Below are 14,320 nucleotides of genomic sequence, written 5' to 3'. Positions count from 1 at the left end.
ATTGCAGAGGCGAACAACTGCTGTGAGAATAAAGATATTAAGTAGATTTCACTTTTTTGTGCTTTCAGTGTTCTTCTTCAAAGTCTCAACTCAAAACAGTAAAAACCATGTGCTTTTGCATTGTGTTAACCGATACAATTTTCCCTTACACGTTTGATAATCTTCCAATTGACATCTCTGCAATATGAATCACCGCCGACGTTGAAAGACTATTGGGGACTCTTGACTTTAAATCTACTTAAAGTAAATACATCACTTCACAATGAATACATGCCTCCTGTTTATTCCAAGAGGTCGCGACAAAAACAGTAATGAAAATTCATAAAGTTCATTCACAAAGTATACTCAAACATTGAAAACTGTAATACAAGGTCTAAGTCTGAACTACCAGATATGCCCCGCAGCAATTCATTAAGATACAAAGACAGTATGAATACATGAATGATATATACATATAAAGCTGTACCTTTTGATTTTAATTAACCCTGTGTGTTTGAAAGATTAGTTTGTGCGTAGGATCTTATACAGGAAATAGACTGAGAAATTTGCAGGAAAGGATATTTTGAGCCGTCATGTGAAGCATTTCCCAATTCTCATATAAAGTCATATTACAGCATGTACTCCTCATGAAGAGAACATGTCCATTGGCATTTCTTTTTTATTTGATTCTGCAAAACTGTTACAACATTGACAGGTTTCTTGCAATTCACAGCACATTTGGTATTTATCAACAATATAACCACTGAGAGGGTGTGCTCTATCAAAGCAAAATTTCTTATTGGAAGAACTAATTACTTTCAGAAATTTGCAATTGCCATGTGCTGTAAATTTCACATTTTGCAAGAACCTTTAATAGCATCCCATCCCCATCCAGAAAATAAAGAAGAAAACATCACCCATAAGCATCCACACATGTAGTAAAATATGTTGAGCACTGTCTTTTGACATCTGGGAATATCAGAGTAGTAGACCATGAAGTGCTACACAAATTATTAAGGACCTCCTCCAGCAAACCCTACCAATGTCAGTGGTCATCTCAATCTATAATCTATCTCATTCTATAGGCACTCAATATTCAAGTATTGAACAAAGGAAAGGGAGGTTTGGCTCTTGCATCTGTGAGGCCACAGGGTTACAAATTCAAAGTTTATGATACTCCTTGCATTTGTGCTAAACCAACCCATGTTGACATTTTAGTACAATACCATTTAACTTTGAATACATCTGTTTTTTATCTGTTTGCCATGAATCATCAAAGGCACTATGTTTTAGGGTTGTCCTTCTGTAATTTTGTGGACAGCGTTACTATAGAACCGCTTGAGGTGTCCAAATGAAATTTGGCATATGTAGGCCTATGTATAAATGGACTTATCACAAGATAATCTTATCAAAACCACAAATGGTTTTCTTGTGTTTACAACATCTTATAATAATTGATGATGGTTTATCATTGAAGGCTCTTTCTGTGAAAAATATCTTAACAAAATTAAGATATCATTCATCAAGATAAACTTGTTAGTGTTCATATCATACTATTCAGTTCAACTACTAGAAAAAGAAATGTTCAAACAAGCACAAATTTCTACTTTATGATTTTTGTGCTTCTAATATTGAGAAAAAAAAACATCCTTTTCCCCTTTAAGTTGTGCTACAAAAGTAATAATCTGTCAACAATTGTTTTCTGAGTGAGTCACAAACAGGAAAAGAAATCAATTTTGAAACTTTTACACAGATTGGTTGTGACTGGGGCCCCTGAAAAGACAATCAGAAGATTGATTTTTGTCTCGCCCACCGGAGGTGAAGGCGAGACTAAGGGATCCAAATGGCGTCCGTCCGTCATCCGTCCGTCGTCCGTCACAAATGTTAAAGTTTACCTGCAAGACTCTCTTATGATGCATAACTTGGCAACTGTTACAGCAATGGCAGCCACACTTGGGTGATAGAAGCACTAGGGGTATCTTCATGTTATGGTGTTGTCAGAGGTCATGTGATGATGTCAAAGGTCATTTGAGGTCATATATTAAAGAGTATGTGCAAGACTCTCTTTTCTATGTCAAAGTTTACCTGCAAGACTCTCTTTTGACAAATAACTTCAAATAAGTTGCTTGGATTACAACCTAACTTGGGTCATAGATGCACTGGGAGTACCTTCATGTCATGGTGCCGTTGGAGGTCACAGGATAAGTTCAAAGGTCATTTAAGGTCATATGTTAAAGTTTACTTGCAAGACTCTTATCACACGTAACTCGACACATGTTGCTACAATGGCAATCAAACTTGGGTGATGGATGCACTGGGGGTACCTTCATGTTATGGTGCCGTAAGAGGTCACATGATAAGGTCAAAGGTCATTTGAGGTCATACGTTAAAGTTTTCTTGCAAGACTCTCTTATCACTCGTAACTCAGCACATGTTGCTACAAAGGCAATCAAACTTGGGTGATGGTAGATGTTGCTTGGGAAGTTTATGGCTCATAACTTTTGATCCCTTTGTCCATTTGTGACCAAACTTGGATGGAAGATGTCCCTTGGGGAGGTGAAGGTCGTCACAAGGTCAAAGGTCATAGACAGGGGTCAACAAACTTTTAGGGCCCAATGTTATGTTTTTAGGGCGCGTTTTGATTGTGGCTCATGACTTTTGATCCCTATGTCCGTTTGTGACCAAACTTGGACGGTAGATGTCCCTTGGGGAGTTAAAGGTCATCACAAGGTCAAAGGTCACAGAAAGGGGGCAACAAATTTTTAGGGCCCAATGTTAAGTTTTTATGGCGCGTTTCAATTATGGCTCATTACTTTTGATCCCTTTGTCCGTTTGTGACCAAACTTGGATGGTAAATGTCCCTTGGGTTGTTGAAGGTCACCACAAGGTCAAAGGTCATAAGCAGGTCAATTAACTTCTGGGAGTTATGAAAAATATTAATTCCTTGTACGCGAATGGACGAGACACAATTTGGCACTTGCCTTGTTTTTAATCACTTATGGTCCATTGTGGCAATTGACAAGTGTGCCCCCATCACTTGGCCGTTAGTTCTGAATGGTACCACTTTTATGTTTTTCAAATGGACACAGCCTTATAATTGGTTGTACCCCATGTTATTCTGCTGCCCTAAAGCTGGAGTCTCATACTCACCAGCAAACAGAGTATGAAGTCTGTAAAAAGTATGGTGATGCAGTGTGCAGAGTGACATAAGTAATTGATGAGGGGAATATATTGCTAGAAGTAGTAGTAAGTAGTTTATATGTTACATTTCCATCCCAGAAGATGGGCAATCTCAAAATAAAAGAGGAACCAAGAGCAAACTTTAGAAGCAATTTCTTTGGATTTTGTTGCCAAGTTTCCAAGTTTGCAACATTCTAGCAGAAATACATATTTCTGGATGTACAGTGCTTATTGTACTTGAGTACACTTCAAATTCAGGCGAGACCATGGACCAAATAAATGTTTTGTTTATAGAAAATTTGAAAATTCTGACTCGTAGCTTCTTTTGATTTGATGTTTGTTAGTTCATTCTTTTGTCTAACTTGTATTTTTTTCAATTAAACAGGTGACCCAGTCAGGTAAAAAGAAGGTGAACTTAGCAGTACGGCCACATCTTCTTTACAGGGTAAGAAAAAGACTGTATCATAATCCTGTAGAGAACTTTTGATCTGCTCTGTTGCTTATGCAACAGAACAGTTAAATGCTATTTGTATTTCAGTGTAGGTATTTATTGCCATGACATTCATCATTATATGTGAGAAAATGTCGTGCCATTTAAGTTGATAAGAGTTGTAGAGGGAGAACATAGGGTATTAAGACAAAGCAATTGTTCCCCTGTAGTGAATTGCTGATCATCATGTTTTTATATCTAGTTTCATACGTTCTTGACATCAAGCAGAATAAGTCCATGGACACAGTTACAACTAATGGCTTAAAAAATCAATCAAACAAACAAACAAACATAATACAGACAAACTAACAAACATAGATTTAGGTCATAATACCAGTGAATCATCTGCATTATTTTACCTCTTCTCAGCTCCTTGATGGACAAGGAAACCTCATCCCAGATCCAGATGTTACTTATCAGCTGTTTGACAGAGTTGTCAATGCTAGAGAGGGCTTCACTGTTCCACTAGGTCTCAGAGGAGTAGTGACTGGTATCCAAACAGGTCAGTGCTCAACTATTCTCTCTTCTGCAATTTGTTTCACATGCTTCTGCCATGGAGTGTAAATAACATTACTTAGACATTGTAGGTAAATCTTGACAACTGTGTTACCAGGATAGGATATGCATTAATATTGTGCATCATGCATTCATGCATCAGTTGCATACTACATTCTCACTACATTGTCCCAGTCATGTAGACATGCTGTATGCAATGGTTAAGCTTTGATGTTGTGTGAGCCAGCTGTAAATTTGTCTAATACTGTGCTCACTGCAGTCTGTCAACATTGAGTTCAATCAGTCAGGCATGACTAGAGCATAGTGATCATAATTATCTAATATTTCTAGCATTTCTACTTACATTTCATGCTCCATTTGTAATTGCATGCTAGTGTAGTGGTGATTGTAATGATTGTGTACACTAAAAAAGGACAAAAATTGTGCCAGCTATTTTTGAAAAGATACATTGCATGAAAACATGATGGCTTTACTTTAGTCTTTCTCTCAAAGTTAGGGATACTGGAGTTATCTCCATTACTCATTGCCTTCATACACAATTGTATGTGATGCACACAGGCATTACTATGTTTTGATGATGCCAGTTTCAATGTAATTAAAATTATATGTCATTTAATGATATATTAAGACATGCCTTTCTAGTGAAATTAAGTGTGGATGAAAGTGTTATTGTGCAGTAAGCTAGAACATATTTTGATAATCTTTTCATTCTGATGTCATTTTTTAATGTTCTCATATTGCATTTTGTGTTGAATATTTGTAAACACAAATCTTGCTGGTTTGCTTGTGTATTTTATTTATTACGTAGTTGTTTCTTGCAATCTCTTATGATCACAACATAAAGGGCTTTACTAAGAAAGGGAAGAAACAAAAACTACATTCCTTTCAGTGCAATAATCTGGAATGTGTGCAGGCAAAGTGTCACATTGAGGATTTTTAGTATGCCCATCATCCAAATTTGGTTATGAAGCTAGGAAAGGCATTCTTTTTTTTTTTTTTTTTCCTTTAAGGGTGATAATGGACACAGAAATCAAGTGACTCGTGGCTATGACAAGGAGATGAAGACCAAGTCATGGGGGGGGGGGGGAACTATTGATAGAGTGATTCAAGAAATACTATGGCACTTCGTCAGAATTTCGTATAGTGCAATGGTGTTGTACGACAGTGATTAGATTTAAGATGAATCCAGGAAATGTCAAATGTTACAAATTCTGATCACCGTCTAGATGTTAGAGTGACAAGGGCAGTATCATCTTGTTTTTCCTTGAAAATAGTCAGCCAGCATTATTGACTAATAAATGAATAAATTGTCACTGAGAATCTAATATTCATTCAGTGATACAAACCCTTACACTGTGAGAGGCAGCTATAGTCAAGGAAGGATGGGATGTTAAGTGTAGTAACCTGTTCTTTTTGCAGATTGCATGACTGAAAAACAAACTGGACTTCAAGTGTTATCATGCTGAAGAGCTGTCACTTTATTTGCCCAAATTAGGCAGTTGTGTTTTATTGTATAATACATTGTACCTATCAAGGAATAATTATATTGGAATGGGAAACTAGGGAATACTGTATACGCTGTTATTTTCACGAATGACGAGGTCATTGCCATTTTCGTGAGATGTTGTTTTCGCGAATCGATGCTGACCTTTAGTTATTGCTCTATTAAACAAAGCGCATGGAGACATTTTCGCATGTTGTTTAATTCGCGATCCAACTGTGATTCGCGAAATTCGCGAAAATTAAACCCTCGCAAAAATAACAGCTTACACAGTATTGCATGAGTGTGGGCCAATATTGCACGAATCGACGATGAGTGCAATATTGGTCCAAACAAGTGCAGTATTCCCTGGTATTCCATGAAATAAAGCCATCCAGTTTAAAAATTATTATTTATGATTATTATCTCGAGAAGGCATAAACTGTACAAAAGTACCATACTTCAACTAGTCTTTGAAGTTGACTGTGCACTGAAAAAGGAGCAACTTGCTAGTTGCTACATCATGCAACTGCATAATATGAAGCAACTAACAAGTGAACTGTAACAAGAGTTCATGCACTTTAGTACAGTAGCAAGTGTTTGCGCACTCAGCAAGCACTTGCGGAACAGACAAGATCAAAATTCAGTGTATTATTACACAGCCACTAACAACAGCAGCCTATGGGAATCAATATGTTAGCGGTAAGCCTATGTGTTTTGTTCAGTATGCTCTTGTATTGCATAGTGAAAATCGAACAGACAAGAATACACATTTTTAATGTGCTGCTAAAACGTCTTATGCAGAATTTTGTTGTTCCATTGAATTTGGTTTATCATATAAAATGAAACAAGTTTGACTAGAACTGTGAGACAGCAAAGTGTGATATGTAAAGTGACGTGCTAAAACCTGAATCATGAAGATATTGTAGAAGGGGAATAGACTTGTAGATTATTGGTCATATGAGGTTTATGTGTTTTAGACATGTAAATTCTAATATTTACATTCTTAATTTTGTTAATAAGCTAATAAGCGCTCAATCAACTGAAAGCCTTGCTGTACATTTAACCGAAAAATGTCTTTTATTAGTGGAAAAAATGTTTTGAAAGATATTTACAGATGCCAAAGGTGTGTCATTTACAGTGCCACAGTCTCACCAAAGAGAGAGAGAGAGAGAAGGAAAATTTACAAGCTATGTTTTGTCATATTTGTATTGATATTTTTCTTTTGATACAGGAGCCACTGTTTTGGACACCAGCTATGTTGTTGTGTTTGATGAGGAGTTCCAAGGTGGGCTGGTATTGGGATGCACAGGGAAACGAGGATACAGGATGCCTCCAACAGCACTTATCAACATCTCCTTTGGCCACAGGAAGGTTAAAGGTCAACAGAAGTTTGAGAAGACAATGGCTGTTGTGAAACCACAGGTAAACTGTGCTTATATTTTGCATCAAGAGGCCAAATTTAAACTCTTGCTCATTTTCATTATAAGGCTAAAATCCTTTCATGTCATAGTATACAAATATACCAGGCCTGAGAGGCTCTGGTTGAAACTATGTGCATGAGGTGACTTCAATAAGCACTATTTTCTGAGGGGCGCATATGAGGTGACTTCAATAAGCACTATTTTCTGAGGGGCGCAGCCCCGAAGAAAATAGTGCTTATTGAAGTCACCAAATGCACATAGTTTCAACTGGTGCCTCGAACAATGGCCTGGTATATTTGTTTTATATCCCTCCCTATGAATTTAAGAGTAATTGACTGTTGACTGCTGGTATTCTGTAATTTTACCCTTTTAAGGGCATCCTTGCCTCACTCTTTTCGAGAAGATTCACAGGCCAATCAGGCTTGGGGAAAGCAGCAGGAGGGCAGCGCATACGCGTATTATGAAGAAACAACTGCGCGCTCAGCCGCAGTGCACTGCAGCTGCTAACTGTACAGGTTAATATGAGCAAACTTCAAACTCAGTACGCGCTTCATGCATACGCACATGCAATACGCCTATCAGGTCTCCAAGTACATTGGTGTGCTCGAGCTGATCAACAATGTGAGCTACAGCTGTTATGTTTTCTATCGTCTTTCTAGCGTTTTCTAGCTGTCTATACATGAATATGGACTATCCTTTGCGGGAAAATGCAAGTATACATAGTAAATTTGGGTAGAAAATTCAGTAATGTCAAGTCTAACGTTAGATCTGGCACTAAGTGCCATCGTAAATTCGTGTGATTCGTGTTCTAACGTCAGACCCTAGTAGCCTAATGTAACATAACACTAACAACAGTTAGACACTCTACTCTAATAACTGAAAGGGTTTCTATGAAAGGATCAGAGAAGATGAACTACAGGAACTACGGTTAGACAAGTAGAAATAGACTTTAGCTAGATCTAACTTACACAAGAAATAGTTAAGCAGGCCTAGATCTATCTACAGTACATTATTGTCAACATCTTTTTGGGTGGGTCGCTCGAGTTTATGAACTGCGAGACCAACTTTCAAGCAGCGAAGCATGAACTCCCCAAAATTACAGACAGTCCTACACCTGGATAGACGTCTAGCTTTAGGCATAGACACTACCTCGAATCTAGCATACCATAGTTAGGGGATCACACTTTCTCATACATAGCCCCAAAACTTTGGAACGACCTTCCGATATCTCTATGTAGGGGGTCTGCGACACTCAAATTCAGTTGATGCTTTAAAAAAGAACATCAAAACCTGAATGAGGCCAAGATCTTCAGTACATAAAGATCGATCTCTAGAATCTAGAGCCCATGTTTGCTTATTATAGATCTACAATAATGCCTACTCTGTTGTAACGTAATATTCTATTCCACAACGCCATGGGCATCTTTTTAGGTAGAATGAGGTCTTTATAAAAGTCTCTCTGAGTCTGTTATTTTCTCTAACGTTTCACGTAGTGTTTTGTCTACAGTGTGCCATACTCATTCATTTGTACGTGAAAATTGACTGTGTGGTTCTCGCGAAGTGAAGGTGCCGCTATACTCATTCATATGTACATGAAATCTCTTGCGAAGCGAAGGTGCTGCGATACCCATTCATTTGCATGTGAAATCTTTCGCGTCACGACACGAAGCAAAAAAGGCGCGAAATTCACTAGCGTGATACCATTTTACCATTTCCCTAGGGAGAATAGTGAGACGCGGATTTGTATGGTAGAAATATGTTTTGTCATTTTTAATGCTCTCAACCAATCAGAAGACGAGAAGCAATTAATAAGGGATATAATAAGAAATATTCATTGCAATGTAAGATGTATGGTATATGACTTCCTGATACTTATTACATATTGCATATCTTTAAAATTCTCAATTGCATCTAGTCCCATCTTCTCTGATATTCAGCATCATGTTCTACATGATAAAGCCGTTTTAATTTTTGTTGACTCGTGTATGTGTGCCCATTTTTTTGTTGTTGATATAAATATGTCAGACAAAGACTTTCTGTGATGCGAGTGTGAGATGCAATAATCATAAAGATTGCATATTTTTCCACTGTTTTGTGGCCTTGATAAATTTCTTGGCTATGCATAAACAAAATTTGAGTCCAAATGTAGCCCAAGTCTCAAAACATGCCTCAGTAGCAAACTTATGCACCAATCTCTAGCCAAATTAGTAAGTCTCTACCAATGCAAAGCATTTTCAGAAAGGCAATTAGCCTGGCAATATCGGCAAATATCTGAATAGGCTTCGCAAAGTTGTTCTGTGTTATTTGTAAATGGTAATCAAATACTTTGATGACTAGTCTAGTAGTTTCTGCTACTCTTTCTTTTCAATTATGCAAATGGCATGAAATCTTGACTGTATGCATAGGCTGTATTGTTGAGTAGATGTACCAAATATAGCATCTTTGCATCATCTTCACATTTATGGCGTGTTTTTGTCTTCTGATCTAAAGGCTGATGTTCGCTATTTCCTATCTTTGTGCTTTTTGTATTTTGTCTCTTCATCTTTCATCTTGCACAGGCTGCTGGTCGTCTTTCATAATCATCGTAATCCTAGTGCAGTTTCATTATTTTGTTAAAAACCCAGTTAGATTTTGACTGAACTTACAAGCAATAGTTTTCAGAGACAGGGAATTCAAAATTGGTAAAACTGTAAATGTGACCCCTCACATGGGCCCATGGGCATAGCTCGCACCTGCCAAAACTATAAAAGTCAAACTTTGTTTTCCACATTTGGAAGTAGCGTAGTCGAGTTTATTGAGATGTAGACATTGTTTCTTTCAGTGGCAATGATGGCCTTACCTCGGTCTCTAAGAGAGTACCAATATGGGAAATGGTCCATTATATATCAAATTAAATATCCTATCTTCTCTCTCTCTCTTTTATGTGAGTAATAATTAGTCTGCACCCCACCTAACTATTTGGAAAGACAACTGTGTTGCCACCATAACTTAATAGTTGTTTTGTTCTGTTGCTGCATGGGCTATAAATCACAGGTGAAACAGACCTCTGGACACACAAAGTCACAAGAGTACTATCAGACCCGCATGGCACGCCTAGGGTCTCCTGGAGCTGCTGATCAAGGGCGGTCTATGCAGTCCGATGCTTCCATTGGGAAGATCAGATCAGAGTCAGTCCAGAGCCAGGTGTGTTCAGTATATTTGTAGGTTTTCAAATGGCATAAGTGTGTATACTGTATTCAATATTGTGTGATGTTCATTAAGTTGAAAGTCATGCTAACATTATGTCTATCACCTGAATGTGATTTAGTTGACAAGTTAGGTTTTTAAAGGTTCAGCCATCTTGAAAATGAGGGTGAAATTTCTCAAGAGGAAAGGTCACTTTTATGGAATGATTGATAATAACCAATGCCAAACTATTGAAAGTGAAAGTAAAATTACACAAATATTACTATTACACATATAAGAGACTGCAGTGCTGAGGAAGATGTTTGCATACCTGATTTTGCTTTAAAAAATGCACGCCATTTAGATATCTGTAGCATGGCTGAGATGACTGTGAAGGAAAACCATTTGCAGATTTATTAGAATAGATCAACTCAATGTACAAGTTTTGGCTGTCTGTGCGTTTTAATGATATGCAGATTTTCATATGATGTGTAAATAGAATGTCCCCAATATGATAAAGATTTTGATTTGCATGCAGAACTTTTCTGCATACACTTTGTGTCCTCTTTATCTGTAACAGGGTCATAGAGATAGATGCTTTTAAGAAAATTGAAAGCTACCAATATTATGCAAACACCTACCCCAGTCATGTGACTAAATTGAGTCTTTCAAACTACCAGTGATATCTTGTGTTATAATTATATGTACATGACCCACAGCATCGAGGCAACATTCTAAAACTGTCTTCCTTTAACTCTAAACTTGTGCAAGTTTTGACCAATTTATTCTGGCTTTGACTCCATACATTCTCTTCAAACATTTATTCTACTGCTTCAGGATCTACCATTTTATTTTGTTCCAAAGATATCAAATGACACAAGAGAAATTATATCATATATACATGTATTTTGTATGGCACCACATTTGTTGGTAATAATGTGGCATTTTACATGTTTCTGAAGATTGACACCAGAAACAAAGTGCCCGAAGGAGCTGGAGGATCTCCACTCTCCTATGCAGCTGCTACAAATACCTCACGTCACAAGGTACTAGATGCACAGGTGAAACAAGCAGTCACTTCCCAGCCTCCTGTAGTTGGAATGAAGGGTCTTGGGAAGATACCAGGTAGTAAAAAGGAGAAGAAGGGTGAGCAGAACCAACAGCACAGCAGGCAGAAGGACTTTCCTGTCCAAGAGAAAAAGGTCACAATATTGAAACGTAATCAGAGAATTGGTGAAGCTCAGACTAAACACATGTCACAGACCAATGTGCTAGAGCCACAGGGTTCTAGAAAAGTAGATGATGCTTCTCCAAACAAGCAGACAGTCAGCAGAGATATGGGGAATAGGAATGATATTGTAAACTTCTCTAGTCCTATCCAGGATGAAGAAACTCTTCCAACACAGAAGAAATCAGAGAGAAAGGATGATAGTCCAATAAAACATGTGGATTCTCCTTCTGCACAACTGCCACGCCTCTCAAAGGAAAGCTGTAGTGAGGCAGATATGCAGAATGATAGAGCTGTTGACAATCTGGATGAGCTCTCTGCTATCTGGAACAAGCTGATGTTGGCACAGGAAATTCCTTCTATGGTTGTTGAACAGGATGACAAAGGGACAACAGTGATGACTATTATGCAAGCCACAACAGAGGCCAAGGAGGAAGCAGTCAAAGAAAAGCTTGATGACACAGAAGAGTATGTTACCAGTTGTAGTTCTGGAGATGACCACGACAGCGCTGATGTTGATGATCATGATGAAATAGAGAGAATGACTCCCAACACCTACAGAAAGGTGAGTCAGCACAGAATGTAGCTGCTGTTGTTCAATTATTCAGATCAGTAGAATGCTAGCAATATATGTAAGTATGTATAATGCATGTAGTCTGTAATGTCACCCATTACCTTGTTTTAATACCCTGATAAAGCCACAAACCTCACATCAGAAAGGATGTCAAATCGTGTAACCACAATGAAAGTATGAATATTGAGGTTTGTTTAGCTTACTACTTATCCATTCCTCTGAAGCACATTGTTATAGTGTTTTGAATTAACATGTTTTGTTTGAATGCCTGATCTTCCAATGGCTTGACAGTATCTGAAGATGCAAAGCAGATTCTGTCAGAATTGTGATTATGTCCTAGCTGGCTTTCAAGCTGTTCTATTGTTTATGTTTGGAAATGAAGTGTAACAAATAACATATCATACTATAGTTATGCTATAGCTCCTGACCATTCGAGCATTGAGTTTTAAAGGACAAACAACGCGAGATTTAAATTAAGAAAATCATATATAAAAAGATGTCAAAGCAGAGGAAATGTCTCCTGAAACAGATTTTTAATGTGACTTAGTAAAATATATTCGCGCCACTGAGAAATCATGAGTTAAAACTGATCGATTCACTTCACTCATTTTTGTCGCGGAACATGGCATCATAATTTCAGTCCCCCAAATCTTGTCGTCAGATCGGGTTCTGGCATTCAGAAAAGGGTCTCGAAACACCATCCCTCCATCGTTGAAGAGACGTTTTCATGTTCTGAAACTTAAGATGGATTCAATAAGTAAAAATTCAGTAACTAAAAATTCGCAAAAATTATAACCAAGTTGTACCTAATTCTGTGAAGAAGAGAGTTTGCCTCCTATGCAGATCATGCGGAATTCACGCTTTGCACCACGGCGCTGCGTAGCAACAGCGCATCAGCGCAGGGCTGATTCGTTCCTTGCACAACGTTATAATTTTAGTCCCCAAAATTTTGCCGTCAGATCGGGTTCTGGCAGTCAGAAAAGATCTCAAAACACCATCCCTCCATCGTTGTAGAGATGTTTTCACGTTTTGAAACTCAATTATTCATATTCCTAGAAATTTTCCAGAAATGTATAATTCACTTTAATTTTGAATATCAAGCTATTTTTTGTGTGATGACTACTTTCTGGGACAAACACTGTACTAGGGCTTTCTGTAGCTCAGCCGGTAGAGCGCTGGGCTAGTGTCCGGAGGTCTCGGGTTCGAATCCCGATGGAATCCCATTTTTTTTTTTTTTTTTTGCTCATTTTTCCACTAATAAGTAACACATCACTGGAATTGATTTTTCTTGTGAATTTGCTAACACCCAAATCAAAACAGCATGTTTTGTTGTCATTACATGTATAGAATCAAGTACATCGTACCTTTTCAGTCCTTTTTGTAAGTATGACAATTTTCTAGCCAGTTGAAGTTACAAATTTTCTGTGGGGACTGTACAATACTTACACTTCACAATCTCAGAAGGATCAAGAATTTCACAGGTGCCTATTGATAAATCCCTATTCAACATCTGGTATTAAAGATTTAACCCTTATTTTAAATATACAATATATGTGGGGAAAAAGAACTAACAGTTTGTTTCCTGTTCCTCCCATCATTGATAGTGTCAAAGCATCCAACAATTCAGTATGTTCCATAGGTGCATCATTACAAGATACAATGTACTTGAACATGTAACATACGCTGTTGCTTATACAATTATGCATATATTTTATTTCACACTCTCTTTTGTGTAAGCAATGCAAAATTTACCTCATATATCTTCATTGCTTCTTGATTTCTCGCAGACTCAGACAGAGCAGTTGTGTCGTATCCTGAACATCACTAAATCTGACAATGTAAACAGTGTGCCAGAAATAACAGCAGGAGAGAATAATGCTGCTTCCCGCCCTGTGTATACAAAGCAAGTCTCAGTGGCAGAGTTATTCGGTAAGAATTAAGGTTTTGTGAAATGCTAACAAGTAGAACATTTGCTCATGGCAGTGACTGATGTTTGCTGCTGTGAGAGTATTGGGAGATACGTTGTATTTGTAAAGCTGTAATCTATGAGTTCATAATGAAAGTGAAATTTATCTGCATATTTTAGGGTGAAAGTTGTTGTGAAGCTTTATATCAAGATAAGAGAATAAAATATCAGAAGAGAAGTGCTGGACAGAAGTGCTCACCCAATTCTCCAGTTACCCAGAGCAAGCAAGATTATGGACAGCAGTTAAATACTAGTATAACTGCCTTACTGGTGTGTAGTCCTTTTCTGTTAGTGCTGTCCATGTGAGGAAATTATGTA

The 14,320-nt window shown here is 37.7% G+C and overlaps 1 protein-coding gene across 1 annotated transcript in view; it reads left to right on the top strand.

The window, feature by feature from the left end:
- The window catches only part of LOC140238934 (5'-3' exoribonuclease 1-like), a 95,818-nt gene that overhangs the window by 65,374 nt on the left and 16,124 nt on the right, over positions 1 to 14,320 (top strand). The window contains exons 27-33 of the mRNA XM_072318832.1: positions 3,545 to 3,604; positions 4,019 to 4,151; positions 6,880 to 7,070; positions 10,103 to 10,252; positions 11,197 to 11,529; positions 11,641 to 12,027; positions 13,824 to 13,965. Coding sequence (XP_072174933.1) covers positions 3,545 to 3,604; positions 4,019 to 4,151; positions 6,880 to 7,070; positions 10,103 to 10,252; positions 11,197 to 11,529; positions 11,641 to 12,027; positions 13,824 to 13,965 — 1,396 coding nt within the window. The remainder of the gene's footprint in view (positions 1 to 3,544; positions 3,605 to 4,018; positions 4,152 to 6,879; positions 7,071 to 10,102; positions 10,253 to 11,196; positions 11,530 to 11,640; positions 12,028 to 13,823; positions 13,966 to 14,320) is intronic.

The sequence above is a fragment of the Diadema setosum genome, chromosome 15 (assembly GCF_964275005.1).
Source record: "Diadema setosum chromosome 15, eeDiaSeto1, whole genome shotgun sequence".
Classification (NCBI taxonomy): Eukaryota; Metazoa; Echinodermata; class Echinoidea; order Diadematoida; family Diadematidae; genus Diadema; species Diadema setosum.
The sequence above is the reverse complement of the archived record's forward strand: the minus strand, read 5'-3'. Positions and strand labels throughout refer to the sequence as shown.